This window comes from Anopheles arabiensis, chromosome 3, assembly GCF_016920715.1.
Source record: "Anopheles arabiensis isolate DONGOLA chromosome 3, AaraD3, whole genome shotgun sequence".
In the NCBI taxonomy this organism is placed as follows: domain Eukaryota; kingdom Metazoa; phylum Arthropoda; class Insecta; order Diptera; family Culicidae; genus Anopheles; species Anopheles arabiensis.
In genome coordinates this window covers 78115587-78136002 of record NC_053518.1, presented here as the reverse complement: position 1 = coordinate 78136002, position 20416 = coordinate 78115587, and the positions used below count along the sequence as shown (strand labels likewise).

General features: G+C 41.4%; 2 protein-coding genes across 8 annotated transcripts in view; one reads left to right on the top strand and one right to left on the bottom strand.

Moving 5' to 3' along the window:
• The first annotated feature begins 9690 nt into the window (after positions 1–9690).
• LOC120900937 (chondroitin proteoglycan 1-like) lies at positions 9691–10671 on the top strand. The gene is made up of 2 exons (XM_040308565.1): positions 9691–9761; positions 9844–10671. The coding sequence occupies exons 1-2, from the start codon at positions 9711–9713 to the stop codon at positions 10582–10584; spliced, it is 792 nt and encodes a 263-aa protein (XP_040164499.1). The 5' UTR covers positions 9691–9710; the 3' UTR covers positions 10585–10671.
• Positions 10672–12607: 1936 nt separating this feature from the next.
• The window catches only part of LOC120900936 (serine/threonine-protein phosphatase rdgC), a 53402-nt gene continuing 45593 nt past the window's right edge, over positions 12608–20416 (bottom strand). For 6 of the 7 annotated variants that reach the window (XM_040308557.1, XM_040308563.1, XM_040308558.1 and 3 more), the window contains one exon: positions 12608–20232. In XM_040308557.1, the coding sequence (XP_040164491.1) occupies positions 19513–20232 (720 nt within the window). In that variant the 3' untranslated portion in view covers positions 12608–19512. The remainder of the gene's footprint in view (positions 20233–20416) is intronic. The other variant, XM_040308562.1, reaches the window with a different exon arrangement.

Below are 20416 nucleotides of genomic sequence, written 5' to 3'. Positions count from 1 at the left end.
TTTGTCGGTAAGACGGGAAGTGTTGGCTTTTGTTTAAACCATGGTTAATAGTGAATGAATGAATCGTTTCGATGAGGCAGTTTTGCATGGGTCAAAATAAAATACATTCATTCGTTACTTAAAACACTCATATAAGCATATTAAATAACATATTTTAATAAGAGTGCATATAAATGAACTAAAATAATTAACTCATGAAACATGCTCTTACTGCATAGATTTTTATATTTTTGGATATATAACAAAATCGCAATCAATTGTTGATTTTTAATGTTTCAAGTTGATATACACATTAATTTCTACTTATTGTGATACTTAAATAAATAATTTAAACTAAAGCAATTCCATCCGATATTTTTTTTTTAATTTTAAACCAATCGGTACAAAATCTTGTCAAACGTGCTACAAATAAATGACCATTATGCAAGAAAAAAAATAGGAGTAGTAAAATAAAACGAGGAAAAAGACTAAAATGAATATAAAGAAACTGTTTCAGTATATTAGCATATTTGGAATACTTGGTGGTAAACTAATATTTACAAAAAGAATTCTTACAAATTAAAGAATTTACAGAATTCTAAAGCTAAATAACCATGAGCAAAATTAACTAAAAATCACAATACAATCAATTGCATAAAGTTTTATTTTAAATGATATAGTTCTACAATGTCTATTTTAGTGAATAAGGTTTTACTATAGACTACTGGGTCCGCTACATGGAAAATGTGAAATAAAACAAACGAAACAATTCAATAATATCTTTAAACTATTAACGTCAAATGGACTATATACGATACTTACAATTCAAATTGAAAAAAAGGCAACAATAAATAAATAATTTCTAACAAATTACAATCAAGAACAGCTAAGTGCTAACAACAGCATGACGTTATCAAAATGTCACTTTAAATACTTCAAAATTCAATTTGGTTATTAACTTCTGTATATATCTTCATGCAGTGTATTGATTGCAATGCACTAAAATTGAAATTATATTTTTTACATTGAACTACTTTGAGTTTTTAATTTACTTTAGAATACAATGAATCAGATCAATCCAATACCTCAACTTCAAACTTCCAGTAAGTATTCACCCGAACATAAACAGTATCAAATATCCTTCCAATTTGCTCCTCCCTCCAGCACAAAAGCACAAACATGACTTCTTCAAAATGGTGTGGGAAAAGGCTTCCCTATAACAACAGCCCGCATCAAGCTTCTTTGTGATTATACCTACCTACCCTTGCAGTCCGGTTCATCGACAAAACGGAAAACGGTGAAAGAAAGAACATATTTCTTAAGAGCTTGAGAATTGAAATTACATTTCTCTTATTATTTTGTGCGTTCTCCTGTGGCTGTGTGCTTGTGTGTCTGTGTGCTTTTGTGTCTTTGTGGGCCTCTGTGCACCGGGAAAGGTGAAATGTTCGAAAACAAATCCCTCATCAACGGCATACACAATGCGTTCATGCCGTTGGCTAATAACAGATGTTTAATGAGAGCAGCCCAATTGTTCGCGTTAGCCTGTCTTCTGTTCGACAGCTTCGTTCGAGGAGGAAGAAACACAACTTGCAGCAAAATATTACCTTCAAATCGTTACATAACTGTGGGGCAGAACTAAGGCCGAACCAAACCATAACCCAAAAAGTCGAGCTTCACCCTTCACACGGCGGCGTATAATCTCAACAAAACAATCCTTTTTTTCCCACAAGCGGACAAAACATTTGGGAAAATGGAAACAACAACCAAAAACACACCCAAAAACACAGGTACCACTGCACTCCCTGGGGTCAATGGACGGGAAGGGGCCGGGTTTCTGCATGCCACTGTTTCGCTGCACAACACTTGCAGGGAGGCATGATCGTCATGCGTCGACGATTTGTTTTCAACCAAGGCTGCACGTGATCGCTTCGTCCCGGGACCGTCATCAGGTTCGAAGGATAATTATCTAACGGGCTTGTCGTAATGCTTGGCGCATACATGCAACCGTGTACGAGGACTGCCCCCCGTTGGAGGTCAAAATCCATCGCGACAGTGCGATGCAATGTTAGTGGCAACGTACTGGAAGGGTACGGGTAATTCTTTACCACTGCACCTTCAAGTCACACTTTTGTGCACGGAACGGTGGGCAGTTAGTTTTTAATGATCTCGATGATACATTTGTTGCAAGATTTGAATTTCGGCTAAAACAGAATTGACATCAACAGGAAATGGTTCGCCCGTGGTGTATAATGAATGTAATTATAGAGGATAGTTTTGCATCATAAAAAAGCTTTTTATTTCCCCCAAATACTCGTCGCCATATTTCGTTACTAAAACAATACGACGTAGTGCTTGGACAGTATTTTAAATTTGTGTGTGGTTTTTTTTTATTTTTTAATCAATGAGCTCCCTGATGAGCGTAAAAAAATTACCAATTTTTAAAAATATTTTTCATACTTACGAGTTAAACCATAATGCAAATAAAAACTCAAATTCAACCTCAACATCTCATGATCGTTCATGACACTTTAAAGACACTGCATCATCGAATGAGCCGTCACTTGACGTCTCATTTAAACTTCGGACGCAATAAAATACGCTTCAAAATAATATTTTAACACTCAATTATGCATTTGCCAGTATATCTTTATTGAAATCTTCAAAAAATCTCCCCACCCTCGGCATTCACACACCCTTCAACCAAGCGACGCCTTGCGCAGGCCTGGTTCAGCCAATTTTCAGCGAAAACATATCCCCGTAATCGAAGGTGACAAGCCCGTGTCTGAAGATCAGTGAAGGTTCGTTGTTTGGTGCCTCACGCTGCGTCCGGACGGGTGTTTAATTTAATCTATTTCCCCGAATTTCGTCCACCGGCTTCAGCGGGCCGGCGAGCGATTCGGAAAGCACAGCTCCACGAACCGGCCGGATCAAATTTCACGCCCCTGGGTTGTATGGGAAGCGGTACGTTGCGTTCGGTAGCCCGCAATGCCTTTGGCCACCGAATGCTTCCTAGATCAACGTCAAGTGGCTGTGCCTTGAGCCACCTCAAACCAAGTGCCCTCGAGGACAGGATTTTTGATACATACCTGCCAATCTGTATCTTTTTGGTATGGTTATACTTGCCTACCTTAAATTCACAAGCAAACGCACCAAGATGATGCGTGAGATCTTTGCTCTGGGGGAGATGGGGATTTGTTCTTCGGAATCAAGCTCATGCTGGGAAGGGATTTGTTCAATCTGATAGGATTATTCTTTATCTATTTTACCATCCGATTTCGTTTTTGCGTGTCACTTTTGATTTAACTAGATACGTGTGCAATGAATTATGACCCAATGTCACTTGATAGTGACTATCATCAGTATAACTTTTCTATTTAATTAATAAATTATTCTTCTAAAAGTAGTACTCCTTCAAACGAACCCATAAAGTATCAATTTTTCAGCACAAAAACTACTGCTGCATAATTGACTAACTGCACCCAATCATCAATGTCTGCACCGTGGCTAGGCAAAACCACAACATGCGCCTCTTTGCCCCGTTACGACCGGTGTGTCGCGTCATCTAGAACCTCTTCAAACTGCCACACCGACATTAGAGGGTTCTGTGCTCCGTTTTCTCCACACTTTGCGACAAACGGACGGCCAGCTAATTTTGTTATTTTTACAAACACACCGTACAAAGAGCTTAGCCAGGGTAAATAAAGGCGCGGCAGGCGCGGGCATACCGAGGGAATACGACAAGCAGAACAACAATGGCCACCGCGTTTGACGCAATCGTCCATTAGGTTTTGTTTTTGCTTGGTATTAGGTATCCATACATCGAAAGCACTAGTGGATCGACACTCCGGCCGCTACGAGCCCAAGGTTACGAGAGGCAGGGTAAGCTTCTTCGTCCACATGCTTCAATGGGCTTGTTCTGGGCAAAGACTGCGCAAAAGTAAGCATTGCGGTAGACTGAAGTATAAATAAAACATGTCTTTATAGGCGGATTATAGGCGGTAAAAGTGTGCGCGAATGGTGAATGGGTTTGTTTGTTCAGAAAGATAAATAAAAGATATTAGAGACTGAATTAGTATTGAGAATAAATGGTGTTGCTTTGAAATCGCAATTCTCTAATAAGTTATTTATTAGTAAGCATTGTTTGCACGTAAATTTTTAAGCACTTTATTATTTAATTATAACACTATAACTTTGTATTATTGAGTAATGCAATGGACTAGTCAGAGACCCGCGGTGTGCACTTCTGCTTAGTGCAACACTAATGTTACACCGTTCTATGTATGTGTTCTTAGACAGCTTTCAAAGACATTTCCCTTTTGTCAAATAACTCTTATTTTTTCACTTATTAATGGTTTAAAAGTCTACAAAATAGTTTTTTAACGAACAAGGCTTCATTCTCGCAACTCTCTTCTGGGTCATATACAGGTGGTGGCAAAGGCTTTTTCACTGCTCATAATGTCCCAAAATGCAACGATTGTCAACAACTCGAACGGTTTTTGTAGGACAAAGCACACACTTCTAACTAGTGAATCGTGTAAAAGCAGCGTTATAAGCTAATCACTGAGTAGAGCTAATCGATGATAGCTAACTTCTGCTCTAAGTACAAGATACAATTAGCGCCCTCTGTCAGCAAATTTTCTCAATTTCGCCCCCAAAATACCAGTCGTTGCGTGCAACTCATCTTCGCTTCTGCAATTAACATTCAACGCATCTAAATGCCACTTGCCAACACTCTCGCTGTGGTCGACAATTGTTAAATCATCAACAACACCAACCAAAAGGCCACCGCGTTGCTTGCGTCCAAATCAACAACATCGCAGGCAGGCATCGCTCGCTAAACGCGTACCATCCGTCATAATTGTCACTAATAATAGACGTGTTCTATAAATGCGTCCCCGCGTCCCAAGCTGCCCAATTTCCAAGTGAGTGCACATAAATCCGTGTCCAGGGGGAAGGTGAGAGAAGACTACAGCACCGCATTGCCACTCGACAAATGCTACTAATCTTACCGTTCGTTCTACCCGTACTAACCAACAGGATGCACGTTTTATTGCATTTCTGGTCGGAAATTAAAGCTTTCGTGCTTCATCTGCTCAATGGTGCTCGCACGGGGAAGAACAGTTGTACATGTCATTAAGAAAAATTGTCAAGAAAAGGCGCATTCTGGGGTAGCTACGAGATAGGGTGAATGAAACCGTTGATGGGCTAGGTTTGCCTCGCTTGTAGAGAATGTCGTGGACAGCGAAGTCAATGCTCAGACAATGCTAACGGACAATGGTTCCAATGGGGTTTCCATGTTTGTGCATTGTTTTGCAAATGATTTTTCATTCAATTTCTCTGTGCTATTTGTCATTCACAAGTGTACCACAACGGTCCATTCATTCAGTGGATGAAATTACATGGTGCCGTGATTGCAGCTTTTCCCGCAAGAGCACTCATTGAGCATGCATGAGCTCGGAAATCCGCCCCCTTTCCGGAAATGCGGGACAATGAATGAATAGCTGATGACGGGTTAAAAGTTCATTTAATAAATAGGTGATGTTCAGGTTGAGGAGAGTTCAAATAGATTTCTTTTAGTGTCATAGTTAAGAGCGCATTTTCCGGTAGATGGCTCTAGGGACAGTGGGTTACTTTATTGATTTGGAAGCTTCATGGTATTTAAATTCTGCACCGTAAAAAAATTTATGATCCCATATGACCATTTTATGATTAAAGTAAACAGATTGATTTTATGATTTTTGTAAAAAACTACAGAAGCTATTGACCCACAGGTTAAAAAATAATTTTATAACATCGGTTTGTTTGAAGGTATTTTTTTTTTAATTTAACTTTTAGAGTGCAAACTTTACAATTTACAACAAAAAACTGTTACATATCTTTTTAAAATGGTTGACCCATAACAACTACCGTTGATAGTTTAGGTAAGCTTTTTCTCGACCTAACATTTCCCATTCGCTCAACGAACATTACAAAACGTACACAAGCCCCAAGTTTCTGCTGCGTGCACGCAGCGTTACCTACCCAGCCGACAGCTAATTAATGGGTCGATTTCCTTTGCCGGCGGGTTTTGTCAAAGGGTCGGAATGTGCTTGCGCCGACGGTTCATTTTGCATGTCTACTGGATTCACTCACATGGGTTTCAGACAAAAAACCAAAGATTAAGAAAAAAAACACCCCAACAGTGAGCGTGAGTCATTTTTGTGAAAGTTTATGCAATTATCAGTCGAACATGGCTACCGAATCTAGAGGACTGCCTGTGCTGCCCGATTACTGGTCCCGCGCGAACGGTGTGCCGGCAGCATCGAAACCCAATGATATCTACGGTTTGTAATTCCATTCGTCACGAAAGCTCTTTTTCATGGAGGTAGGGTTTTTTTAAACTTATTTCTGCAATTTTCATGGGCACCGTTTTTTTTTTACTATTTTAATTCTAGTGTGCTACTGCAAGCACAAAAAAGGTTCCCCGCACTTCCTCACATATTCCGGAGGAACAAAATGATTAAACGTTACCTACCCAGTTCCTCGTTGAGCTCTATCGCCAACTAGCCAGGCAGCCAAGCTCTGGTTCAACCCGATATAGCTACTCTTTCCCGGTACGGATTCGACCATGGTCGGTACCATAGCTGACAGGAAGACCACCACGAATCAATAATTTAATTAGCTACCCGACCGGGCCCTGCTGCTCGGCCGAGAATATCGCACGTGCGTCTTCCAGCAGATCGAATCGCTGGAACAATCGACGAAAAGTGCAGCAATTCACGTCCCAGCAAAAAAATCCTCTACCAACCTATCAAACCTCTGTTCACATACGCATGGGTCCCACCGAAAGGTGTTAATTATGGAGGGGTAAGGAGGAGGAGAAGAAGAAGAAAAAAAGTTATGTCACTCTACGCAAAAATGTGTTTCTCTTAAGAGGGGGGAATGGACCGTTTCGAGCGATAAATAACTCCTCTTCGGTGATCCGTAACGCTGACCGAAACTGTCCGTGTGCTGGAACGTGTGCGTCCCTCCTCCCCAATCGTGGTGTTTAATAAAATTAAACTTGTAAGAATCAATCCTTCACACCTCGTGGCCGGCTCAGTTTTCAGCGTGTCAGTTCGCATTCGAAATCGTCCATCAACGTCCAGGTCAACGCGCGCACGGTGGCCATGGTGCGAGAAGAGCGAGCTCTGCGGCCCTACCACGGGTGTGACCGAAGAGCAGAGACAGTGTAAAAATTCAATCCGATCCTATGCGCTACATGTCATCGGGCATGCCTCCGGGAATGGTCCCAGAGGAGCCAGGAATGAACGAAATAACAAAAAAAAAACTTGCGTGTGTGGATACATGTTATGGCAGTTTTTTTTTTGCTTTGTTTTATGGATTTTAAGATGACTTTTTCTTCACATGATGCCTCGGGTGTCAGTTGACGAGTTGAAGGTAAATTAAGCCCATCTTCTCGAAGTTCATCGTCTTCATCGAACGGGAGCAACAAGCGTTTCGGGGTAAATGTCACACTGTGACCCAAAAGAGATGCTCATTATTTGCTTCTTTTTAGAGCATTTTTTTAACAGAAGTTATGATTGAATCAAGTGCTCTCCACCGGGAACTATCTTTTACGTTTCGGTCAATCGCCTTGTAATTGAAGGTAACAGATGGTAAAGAGGGTATGCTTGTACAATTTTTCACGAGAACTATACAATTAATGAGAATCAATTTGCACTTTATTCTTTGCTTCGCGTTTCTTCTTTCATATGTTGAGTTCACCTGATAATTCTAACGGATAACATGCCAGAATAAAGATTCCAAAAATGAGTTTTTACGGTTTGTGAGCACAAGGGTTAGTTAAGATGGATCCGACATGAAGAAACTCGCAAGCAACATATTACAAGTGCAAGATTATTGCACGCAAGCTGCTCACGAATGCAAACATGTACAATGCATTATTTGAAGAGAGAACGTAACGCCTTGTAACATATAGAATTTGAACAGTATATGCTCGATACAGGTGATAAATGCGTTATGAAACGAAAGCAATTTTTAATCCAAAAAATCCAATCCTAACAAAACTCAAGAGGACAAAAAATAAATTTAACAACTATACCGAGGAAAAAGTACTTATAAAATAATCAAAACAAGTTAAAAAAAAGAATAACATATACATATGAATCATATGAAGCATAATGATGAAGGGAAATAAACAATGATGAAACATTTTTGGTCGTAATGTTTTTTCTTTAAAATCTACTTGATTTAAAAAACGAAAAGTTGGCATCGTAGTTTTGAAAAGCGCAACCATTTTTTTCATTCCTTTCCTTTTCTTTTTTCTTAAATCAAGCTGTTAAAAACATGTAGCTCAATCTGCAAGCAAAATGTGTTTTGTTGGCTAATATTTTCTACTAAATTAACTCGAAAACGTTTTATTGTTAGTGTATTGTTCACATAGTGTGTAATTTATTACGATTGAATTGATTTGGAATATTTCTTACGTAGATTGTCTTATTTTATTAAATTTTAAAAATTGTGATATAACCTTATTTCTGTTCATGCGCTTGAGAATCTTTGAGTAACCATTATACTCGGGCGAAATCTGGCAAGGAGAATTTCAAATGTACTATGAAACTAATCTGACATTTCTATTAATTAAGTTGTCACTTTTTCGAATTTTATAAATCACTTCAACTGTTTCGCCCCAAATGTTAAGGTGTATTTAAAAACAATTGAAATAGATGTATAGATGTGTAAAGAAATAGATAAAAACTCAAAATACAAGTTTTCCTACTATTACCTATATTATAAGCTCTATCAATACTCTCTCTAGATATGGAGAGCTATTTGTAATCTAATATTGTATCTTTATTTTGACATAAAAAGCTATAATAAAAAAGGTTCTAATTAACTTTTTACAATTTCAACTAACTTAACTCTTACAAATTTAAACGTTAAACGTTTCTTTCTACTCGTTACACAGCTTTGCTGCTTGGGAATTAACGCAGATTGATATGGAACTTGCATGCAACTTTCTTCCAATCGCTACATGCATACGTTCTTAACGGAGGTGAATTTTGCTCTCTTGCAATCTTCTACTTTAACATTGTTGAAATGACCTTTACAAATGATTCATTGTATAGTGACTCTTAAACATACTAATCGTCCTTGAAGATCTTGCTACTACGCTTTACCTCCACATAAAAATTCCTTGTACCTCGTATCGGTACAACATCGGACATGCCGCTCAACGCACCTGATCGTCCAGGGATGGGAATTCCCCTGCAGGTGATTAAAATGTTTGTACCTATATCTATCAAATAACTTCCGCAAGATCTGCAACAACGTTAACTGTCAGGTGCGTTACGCAGTTCAACATATCGGAAATGATACTCCTGTTTCTGTCAGAGAAACGACTGATAACGTCCTCGTCGGTGACATCCGCTTTGTTCCTCGTCCACCGATAACTACTAATGAACACGATGTGATCGTCTTTGTCAAACTTTGAAACAAGCTTTGCTATCTTCCCCAAAATATGATGGCTCAAGCAATCGTTCAAACACGTACCTTGGCATCTACTGTCGATAGCGAAACAATAGATAGGTCATTGATGTCAACGAGATCTTCTTATCTTATCAGTTTGATATGCTTACCTGGAATTATATCTTGCAAATGTTGACTCGAGTTTCGTTGTGATGTATATATATATTTCGTTGTCGGACGACTGAACATCATACGCAACAGAGTCGGAGGAGTCAACCAACATGCAACGCTTTCTAATTTTCGCGGCTTTGATCGCCGCAGCGAGCGCACAGGTAATAGTGAACAATCAATGACTAAATAGGAAGGTCTTTTTTTTCATCCCAGACATTTTATTCTATTTTAATCATGCCACAGCTCTGCAAGAACACCGGAGATCTGGTGCCAAACCCGATCAACTGCAAGCAGTTCTTCATGTGCCGTACCGGGCGCACCATTCTATTCACCTGCCCGGACAACACGCTGTTCAACCCGCGTACGCTGGCCTGTGACTCCACCAACAAGGTGCGCTGCGAGCCCGGCGATATCCCGACGAGCATTCTGACCTCCTCGCTCAAGGCACTGCCGGCGAACATCGAGCACACCGTGACGGCTTGCATCAACCAGCCCGTCGCGACCCTGCTGGCCAACACTGCCGACTGTAGCCGCTTCTACCAGTGCTCGATTACGGGCGCCATCAACTTCCAGTGTCCCGCTGGCACGCTGTTCGATGCTTACCGCAAGATGTGCGTAGAGCGTGATGTGGCCATCTGTGGAACGGTTGGCATGCCGAACCCACCCCTAGTGCCTTCGGTACCGATCCAGCCGCCGTCCCTTCCGATCGTTCCGCCATCGCAACCGATCATGCCACCATCGCTGCCGATCGTCCCACCAGTGCCCATGCCCATGCCCCAGCCCCAGCCGCCAAGCAACCTGAACAGCCTGCAGATGCTGTGCCGTGGAAAGCCACTCGGAGCGAAGATCCGCAACCCGTCCAACTGTTCGGAGTACGTGAACTGTATCGGTACCACTATCCTCCGCTTCACCCGTTGCCCTGTCGGAACGTCCTTCGACGATGTGCGCAAGATCTGCGACTGGGTCCAGAATGTCCAGTGCTAAATGGTAGTGCCTCTAGCTTAGTCAGCCTTTAGTATATTGCCCCAGTAAAGGATGTTGGTATTAAAAATTCGGGAGACTAAATGCATTGATTTTTTTGTTTGTCATTGACTTTGTGTCTCATCCTTTGGATCAAAACTTTACCAATTAGTGTCCAGAAAACTCGATCACGAGCTGAAGCGTTTTCTCTTCAAAAATGCTTCTTATGCTTTTGTTCTCTGAAAAGTCTTGTTCCTCCTAATTCAGCTATTTTCTCTCGCATCAGACGAACGGACACTGTTGTCACTCTGTTGTCATCAATAATAAATCATCTTTTATTGTTTTTTAGGAGCCGTATGGCACCGTCCGACGGTTGAATAACTCCAACAGAGTGCCCTAGATAAATAAATGTTGATGTATCGTAACAGATTTAATTCACATCATGTTGGTATGGGAAATTGGTTTTATCTCCATCATCCAAGCCAAGTACATGCTTAAAACTATTTACTTACCATGCTATCCAGATTATTTTCTCACACTTTTTCATTCTTCTAACTCTCTCTCTCTCTCTCTCTCTCTCTCTCTCTCTCTCTATCAACGCTCTATTGGACATCAACAATTAAACCAAGAGCGAAGAAAAATCAGTACTTTATTACACTATCAATCACTGACTCCGTTACGCTGATCACGAGTCTGCCCTTACCCGCTCATCCCACTGAGCATTTAGCAATGGTTAACACAGTTTGCCTAATAAATGGTACTATAAAAGAGAACCGTCCGCCCGTACACACTAAACCATAGCAGTAACATAACTTTACGCGCACAAAGTGACATTTAAACCGAAACGGAATACAAAACCTAAATAAAGATATCTTCTACTACGAGTTTAGATATTGTTGTTTTGGTTTCCATGTTTTGTTTAGTAAAGCTTAAAATGATTTTATCATTTCGTAGTTGTTTGTTTCTTCTCCCTTCCCTCTGCTTTGTTTCATCGTGCTAGAAAAGTTGGTAACATCTTTGGCATTCTTGAGGATGATAATTAGCAACAATGGTTAAGCTATTCGGTTGTTCTTTTAACCTTTCGCTTTGCTTTTGCATTGACTTTGATACAAATAGTTTTATAGATTTTATAGTTGCATTTGCTACTCTTAACCACTCCAATTTTCCCACTCTTATCCTCTGTAACGTTTATGTCTTCTCTTAAATTTCTCCACTAGTTAGTGCTATCTTTGTGTTAGGAAATTTTCGATATAACGGCGATTCGATATAAAACAGCTACATATATGTATATAGATGTGTGTTCGTCTTTTATAATATAGGAGTACAATGGCAAATGGCAAATTTAGCTAAACCTTTCTTCTCGTTCGTTTCATCTTTCATCTAACTTCGTGTATAACCACCAGTACGCTACATGCTTGGCGATAAGCTAGACCAACTATCAGGAATATCGAAGATCGAAAAAATGGGAATTTCGTGCAATTGGATTTGTTTAAACTGTGCTCGTTCGTCCATTACAGTAAGTTTAAATATGGTAGTTTTGCTACTAGCTTTTTATATCGGTTTTATAATTTGCGTTGATGTGTTCCTACTGTGTATGATTTTATCATTTTACGTTTAAGATTTCATTTCTTTTGGCTTACACAGTTTTGTGTTATGTTTTTTAGTTTTTAGCAACTTTCTTTCATTTCCGTAACGTTACTTAGAGTATTTCTCTCGCTTTATCTACTAACACCGGGAAACCGTCCTGTTTCGGTTGAGTGGGTTTGTTTCTTGTTGAATTTGAGATGAGTCGTTATGTTACAGGATTTCCCACGATTTATTGGTCAGTTCCCATGATTTATTGGTGCGTTCCCACGATTTTTTGGTCGTATCCTATAGATTTTTGGTTCGTTCCCATATTTTATTGGTATTTTCCAATTGGATATCAATACAATTGGACCAACAAATTCTGGGAAACGACCAAAAAATCGTGGGAACGCACCAAAAAAATATGGGAACCCACCAAAAATTGATGGGAACCAACCAATAAATCGTGGGAAACCCTGTAAAACGACATTAAACACATACACAATGTTTGGAGTTTACTTTTGTCTTCACGTTTCTTATTTTCCTTTTTTTAGTTCGCTTTGCGCTTTTGTTTAGCTAATTTGAAACATTGGTTTTACTTTGATAATGTATTTCTTTTTTATCTTACTACTCTTTTGTCCTCTCTCTCTCTCTCTCTCTCTCTCTCTCTCTCTCTCTCTCTTCCTCTCTTTTCTCTCTCTTGCTATCTCTCTTTCATTCTCTTTTTCTCTATTTACTCTTCATCATTTCCTTCTTCTTCATCATCTGCCCTTCTATTTGTCTGCCACTTTCCTTTCACAGATACGATAACATTTAAAACGTGTATAGGAATCGATAACATCTAAGCGTCGGTGTACTCATTTTGTTCCCACGAGATTCGTTTCATGTCTGTTGCAGTTTTAAATTCTATAAAATTCCTACCGTGCATACTCGCTTACCGCATATCCGCACCTCACACACACACATAAACGCAATTCCCGCATCACGCATTTTCCGACCACCCACCGGAAGCATACACCGTTTACGCAAATGCAATCCTTGGCCTTGGACGAACCTCTTCCGCCCAGCGTTGACCTTTGGGAGAGTGTTCTGCCATCGGTGAAGCTGCCATACATAAAATAGCGCCAGTTGCAAGACCCAGAAGCCAAATGACGCAGTTTTTTTGGTATAAAAAAACGGGAGACAGAAGGAGGAAATTAAAGAAATAAAACTACACATTTCATGCACAATTTCTCACAGTTTAAAACCTGAAGGTGTGTGTGTGTGGTGAAAAAATCACACAAATATAATGCAACTCAATCTCGAGCGGATGAGCGATATGGTGTGAGTGTGGACTTTCGGAGCACTTTAGTTAACACCAGTGCGACAGGAAATGAAATTTAATTCGAAAAAAGAAAACCGTTGGGTATGTAAGAAGCTTACCGATAGTGAAATGCCTTCCATTTACGGTGCGGTGGATCTTAAACACGCTCGAGAAGGGTTGCTTCGCCCGCTGGAATGCAAGCGGAATGTGCACTGAGCGTAGAAATGTGAAGTAGATCGTGTAGAAATGCAGCCAAGCTTACTTGCATACATGGCAAAAAGGATTATAACGCAGGCGAATGCTGTCCAGCACGACTTGCGCTGTATTTTCGAGCTTTTGAAACGTTTAAAGAAAAGCTGTGCGAAAGCTAAAGGAAAAATTAATCTCCATCTCTCACGTTGCAGAGAATGGAGTCCAGAAAAAAAACGAACAAAAAACTGAGATAAGCTTGTCGTGAGAAATATTTACAGCACAGCGTATCCCTTCTCTTCGGGCAGCGCGCTTTTGTAAATAATAACAAACACTTTCCGTTTCCGGTAACGGAGAGTTTTTATCGCACCCACCCCACCATAATCTATTTCACTTTCCCAATTTCAATTCGAAATAGGATATGATTTTTTGTTTGTTTTGCAAAGCCTGAGCTCATCCTGACTTTTTCACACTTCCTACACTGCTTGAAAGCAGTCCCTTACCGCCCGGAAAACGACACAAACAGATTTAAAACTTTTGGAAATGTATCATTGCGTTTCTCGCGTATTTGCGTGTTTTTCTTTCCTTTTCAAGTTTCCATGCGATCTCGTCTGTCGTTTTGTAGTAGCGTAGACTCCCACTTACAAGCAGAAAACACGCAAACACACACAAACAGTAGCTCAACTTGTTACGAAAGCAATCATCGAGAGTATTTATGGAGGAAAGAAGTCAGACAGAAAAGAAACAAAATGCACCAAAATGACTCTCCTCATTCAAGGTCACCAGAAATGAAGCTGTCATCTAATTTTCACCTTCACGAGTCAGTTAATTTAGATTTAAAAAAAAAACCTTTGCTATGTTTAGCAATAATGAACTGTAATGGGAATGGATGTTGCTTCTCATTTCTCATTTCAAAGAAAGTGAATCTGCGATGTGAAACTGTGTGAAGAAAGGGAGCAAAAATCACCTCCGATTCAATATTTAACCTACCAAACGGCTGAGAATAATTTTATTTTCCCGCGCCGCTGTTTGCATACTTTACATTCACTTGGTGTCACTTCTTTGCCTTTGCCTGTGTGTATGTGTGTAAGGGCAATTCACACCACTGTCACAATATTTGGCGGTAAAGAAAAAATATGCAAAAAAAGGGAAACCAAACCTTCCAACCAAATTATTTCTTCACTTTCCTTTTCAGCGTTCTTTTTTCACCCGGTTTTAGCTCACAACAGCTGCTATACTTCCTGCCTTTCCTACACTGGTTTTTGGAATGTGTCGTGCCCTTGCCTCCGGAATCGGGCCACATTCTTTCCTTCCATTCTTCCAAAAAGTCAGATAAAAGGGAAAATCAAAAAACCACAACCATTTGGAGGCAAAGTTTTGCCATCTGCACCAAAGCGCGCGCTCGGCACGTGCCGTACCGGACAAATCACATTTGGCACGCTGGTGTGATTGTGCGAGCTTTGATCTTAGCCCGCCGGCTAAGAGAAAAGCGCAGGTAGTACACGTTGGCCAAAACGGAAACTTTCACACCGTAATCAGCTTTCTGATTACGAAAAGCAGCAGGGGCAGAAGGGTATTTCTGAATTTCAAAAACCAACCGCGCTCAAATAGGATGATGCTCCATTGTACCAGGAACAGAAAGTTTGTTCCGTATGTGAAGTGTAAAGGACGGAAAGTGCTCAGAAAATAATTCCAGCAGCATTTTACGACACTTAAGTGAAGTGGATCTACTACTTTGGTGCTTGAAAAACGGGGCAACCAGGTCAGGTTGGTTTCGGTTTTATCGTTCCTAGGAAAATTGGATCGTGCAGGGAACAATATTTCGATTTCGTAACATGTTTTTTTAACATCCATCTAGGGAATTGGGCACATTTGAAGTGTGTGTATGTGACCTTTTAGATGCTTTTGAAGCGATAAAAATATTAAGTCCCCTTTTTTGTTGCGCTCGATGGAGAAGCCTGGTGCTTCATAGCAAAAAAGCGGAAAGCTTTCCGAAGATTTTAAAAATAAATTGAAAATAAATTTTAAACCAAATAATTGTGTTGGTTTATATAATTTTATATTTTTGAAGAAAAGAAAGAACTTGAAAAGAAACTCTAAAATTAATTATGTTAGCAGCAGCACAGAACACTCTATATTGAATGAGGAACATTCAATATTCGTGGAAACATGTTCTATCTACGTTCAAACGAATTCATCCATTGAATTTAACACTTTAAGCGCCGCGTCATATGAAATCGCACGACGGCTTTGTTCACCGCTCAGCTCTGTAGCTGACGCTCACGAATTCTCTTGATAACGAATGAGGTAGGAAAGAGAGAACGAGAACGACATGTGCTACGTCGCTTATCGAAATGAAACAAAAGAGTGATAATAGTCGCACGAACAATTGTCGCTCTCATCGCTCTCTTGTCATGCGCTACGTGCTCATTCGCAAACTGTGACGTCAGGCCGGCGGTCAAAGTGTTAATTAAAATCAAATGCACTCAATGGCTTCTAACCATTGTCAAAGGCAACGATAATGTCACCCCACGCTTCCAACGCAAAAGCTCACTTCCATAAATGCTCTCTAATCGAATTAAACTTGAAGCGCGAATAATGCACACCGAAATTCAGAGACATTATTTTAACCTTTCAGCACCAGCCCAACAATGCCACACTGTTCGACAAGTTAAGGCAACGTAATGACAACGCTTCTGCTTTTACTCTCCAGCATAAAATCTTTATCTAATGGCTGTATGAACATTTATCACACGGACACACACACACACACTTTCACACACTCAGTGCCATTTGAACAGCCAACGATTCGAGCGACCAGAATCGAGCCAGTAAAAATGGATGAGAAATAATAAAGTATAAGAATCAAAACCGATGCCGAGACGGTACGTGGCCCTTGCCGCCCCGGAGGCAAGCAGGAACTTCGGCGTTCACTGCTTTCTTCTCAACGCTCGGCGGCATTGTTGTTGTGTTGCTGCCGGCGACTTGGAGGAGGATGATGATGATGATGGCAAGTGAGAGTGGCCCATTCGCACACACGCAGCCAAGTAAAGTGACACATTATTGACGTTAATGACATTAAGAAGAACAGCGCTGTAGCCTGCAGAAAGAGACGCTACTAAAGTGCACACATTAAGTATTGTGACTGTTTGGGATAGAGGAGGGGGGGGGGTAGGCAAGCAAGAAAGTGGCCTTTCAATTCTGTTGTGAGCGAGAAGAAAGATGATTTGATATCGGGGATGAAGCTGAAAGGATGAAATGAAAATACGCAAAAAGTCCGTTAATCAAACACGAAAGGTTAATGAAACGTTCTGTGACATCGAGCTATAATGGTAACCAAATATAATGAGAAAAGTGAGAACAAATGACACCATGGTACACAACTATTGCATGTACCTTTACTTACAGTCTAGCGTTAATTGAAGTCATTTAGCACTTCACCTGTTTCGCAACGGCTAACGACGTTGGAGTAATGCTTTTATGGTCACCTGTCTATCAACTGCTAATCAGCAAACGCTTCTCCCGCATTGGTGCATGCGTACCAGTACCATTACACAGCACCGAGCAACCAAGTACACATTCTGAAAAACCTTACCGACTCGTTGAACAAAATGTACCACGCGGCGCTGCGATGAATAACGCTTTCGCCCACGCCGGCAAACGCACCCAGCACCCACATCATGGGTTTGGAGCAGGAAAAAGTGCCATTTATCCAGTTGATTACAGCCGGAAATGAAGCAAAAACTTGAGCATGCTCCCTCCTTCCGAAAACGTGTGACGGTGTGTGTGTGTTTGTGAATGAGTTAAGTGGGTCTTTGTCTTTCCACTCCCTGGCTAATCGCAATTATTCGCTTCCCGTTCCCCTTAGTGATGTTGGCAGCATGGTACACACGTGTTGAGTGATGGGGCATCACAAAGCATACACACACACTTGCTACTCCAGGTTAATTACTCTAGCCGTAATGGATTGTGTCAGAAAGTGCTAGATTGGGTGCCATTTCCATGCCTCAGGTGTGCATTTTTGCTTTGTGTTGCTACTTGCTTGGTTTGTTTTACGCAACACAACATCATTTTCAGAGCTCGATCCTTAAATTCCTGATGCCTTTTTCATTCATTTCAATGCTTTATGTGATTAGAGGCCAATATCAACAATAGAAGAGAATAGTAGAACAATATCAATTTATACTTTAACTTGTTTTTTACACTCGTCTAGTAATATGAACACCTCACTCTTAAAGCTCCGGTTGGACACTACACTACCACATAACGCGCCGAATAAAATTGTGGTTGCGAATATGTAAAACATTTCAAGCATCCATACACTTGGTAAAAAGAACTTTTTCTGAAATCCTTCCTTTAACGTCACTGACAGTGATTGACGCTTCGTTCCACTTCAGCGTCGAAGGTTGGAGTCTTTTCACTAACAAGACATGTATAGTGGCAGTGATCGCCAGTAACGGCAAAAATCAGACACACACCTGGCCACTGAACATACCCTACAAAATCGAATACATTTCTGTGCATACAAGGTTGAATTACATGCTTAGAGAAATTCAACACTGCTCCTATCGTTTTGAGGGAGTTTTGAGGAAATCAAATACATAAGTCTGTCTGTTCGTTACCGGGTGTTCGGTACAGGTCCATTCATTCATGATGGAAGAACTTACTTGCAGGAAGTTGCATTTAATTTAACGTTGAAAGTTTTCGTTTGCATATACTTGACAGAGAAAAGGATGCTTGCTCATACTACAAAAGTTGTTTGTACTGAATAAGCTGTCTGAGTAACGTATTTCTTTATAAGTCAGCTTAAGTATTTGATTGACGGGAAAAGTTTTACCTACTTCCAGGCAAAGTCTTGCCATTCAACACAAAACTCACTTCACTGATTACATTGAATTTGTTCCCAAAAGTATTTTTGAAAGTAGTTCCTCACTCCTAAATTTATGAAAAAAAGAGGATCACTGCATCAGACCATTGATGAGGATATTAACCACGTTTCAAAGAGCGAATAACCAACCTTCTGAGAAGGAATAGACATTTTGTAGATGAAGTGCAAGAAGCCAATTTACATCTACAACGATTCAATGATTGAACATTACTGTTTTACGCCAGACAATCAATAAAACTTGTAGTACGATTGTCGTAAAAGTAAACGGTAACGTAACACTAAAAGTGCAATCAGCATGAAGGTAACAAGAAGCAAGGATAGAACAATAAAAAGCTTGAACGTACCTACTGTTTGAATGAAACAGGGTAATCCACTATGTTGGGTAATCCACCACTCAACGAGATGTTGAGATGTAGATGTAGCTGTCCCTTTTACAATCTTAAACATTGTTGTGTTAAAGCTCTGTGTGCTCCTACCTGATCCGGTACCGCTGCTAACCCATAAGCCAACAGGTGAGCTTAATGAGAAGCCATGTGTCAAAACCAAAGCCACCACTGTTGTTGCAAAACTCCTTGACAGCTTCATCTTGTTGTAGTACCACTGGGTCAAACACGCTGCCTGTAAACTGTAAAGTGTGCAACGGTGGGCAACCGTACGAGGGCCGGAAGAATGTGCGGGAAACCTTTTACCTCTTCTGCCTCACGTTCACTTCCCTTTCTCTCCTTCTCTCAGGTAACGCTCAATTCCACTGATCAAATCCTTCTGAATCCTGGAACTTGTTTTCCAAGTTCCATCGCACTTGGAGTCACGGTACTAAACGCCGGATACAAACAGTGTACAGTGAGATGGGAAGGTAGAGGAGCGATAGAAACACAGCAACAAACTTGGAGGAGGTACTTTGGAGATCGGAATCACATACACGCAAACACGCACACACACATACGAACACATCCACACAGAGAAAGAGAGAGATAGGAAAAGAAACACTCATAAGCCTGTGCCCCGTTTAGGCGACGATGGTGTCCTTGTGAGTGTCACCGTTGGCGGTGCTATTAGCGACAGCGGCAGTGTTGGATGAGCTTATAACTGTACCGTTCACTGGGCCGGCGCTCTTCTCCCTGCTCTCGCCCTCCTCCGGCTCGTTCGCCTCGTAGTCTTCGTAGTCGTCCGTGTCCTCGTCCGCTTCCGGCGCCCCGTTCTCCGGCCCGTTGTTGGCCCGCTTGCCGCTCGCACGCTTCTTGCTCCGCCGGCGCCCATCCGTCTTGCCCTGGCAGTCCTCCCTGGCAGTCTTTGCCGCACAGTTCCCGTTCCTGTCTGGCAGGCCGTCCTTCTTCCGGTCCGCCGCCGCCACCGGGCCCGACGGCTGCAGGTCAATGGTGTCCAGCGCACTGCCCGACCCGTTCCCGTTGCTCTCCGCTATCGCGCGCTCCTCGAGGCTCATCAGCAGCTGCTCCTTGGCGTTCTCGCACAGCCGGAACGTTTCCAGGAACTCGTTCAGATCGACCAGCCCGTCCTTGTTGATGTCCATCATGCGACACATGTCGAGCAGCTGTTCGTGCGTGTTGTGCGGGAAGTGGCGCCGCAGCAGCTCGCACGCCTCGCCGAACTCCTCCAGCGAGATCTGGCCCGAGTTGTCCTTGTCCAGTATGCGGAAGATCGCTTCCAGGCTGCTCTTGTTTTTGTACAGCGATTCCGCCACGGAGGTGGTACCGTTTTGGGCCGATTTCTGATGGCCCAGCGAGCAAACACGCACCCGGAAATGAAGAAAGGAAAGATGAAATTACACTTCGGGACGCTACCAAATTGTTTTGGTGTATCGTTTGTTTGTCTGGATGGAGGGGGGAGGGGGGGGTGGGGTGTAAGCAATCGCACCCGAGGCGGTACAGTGTCATTTGCAAATGGAGCCCGAT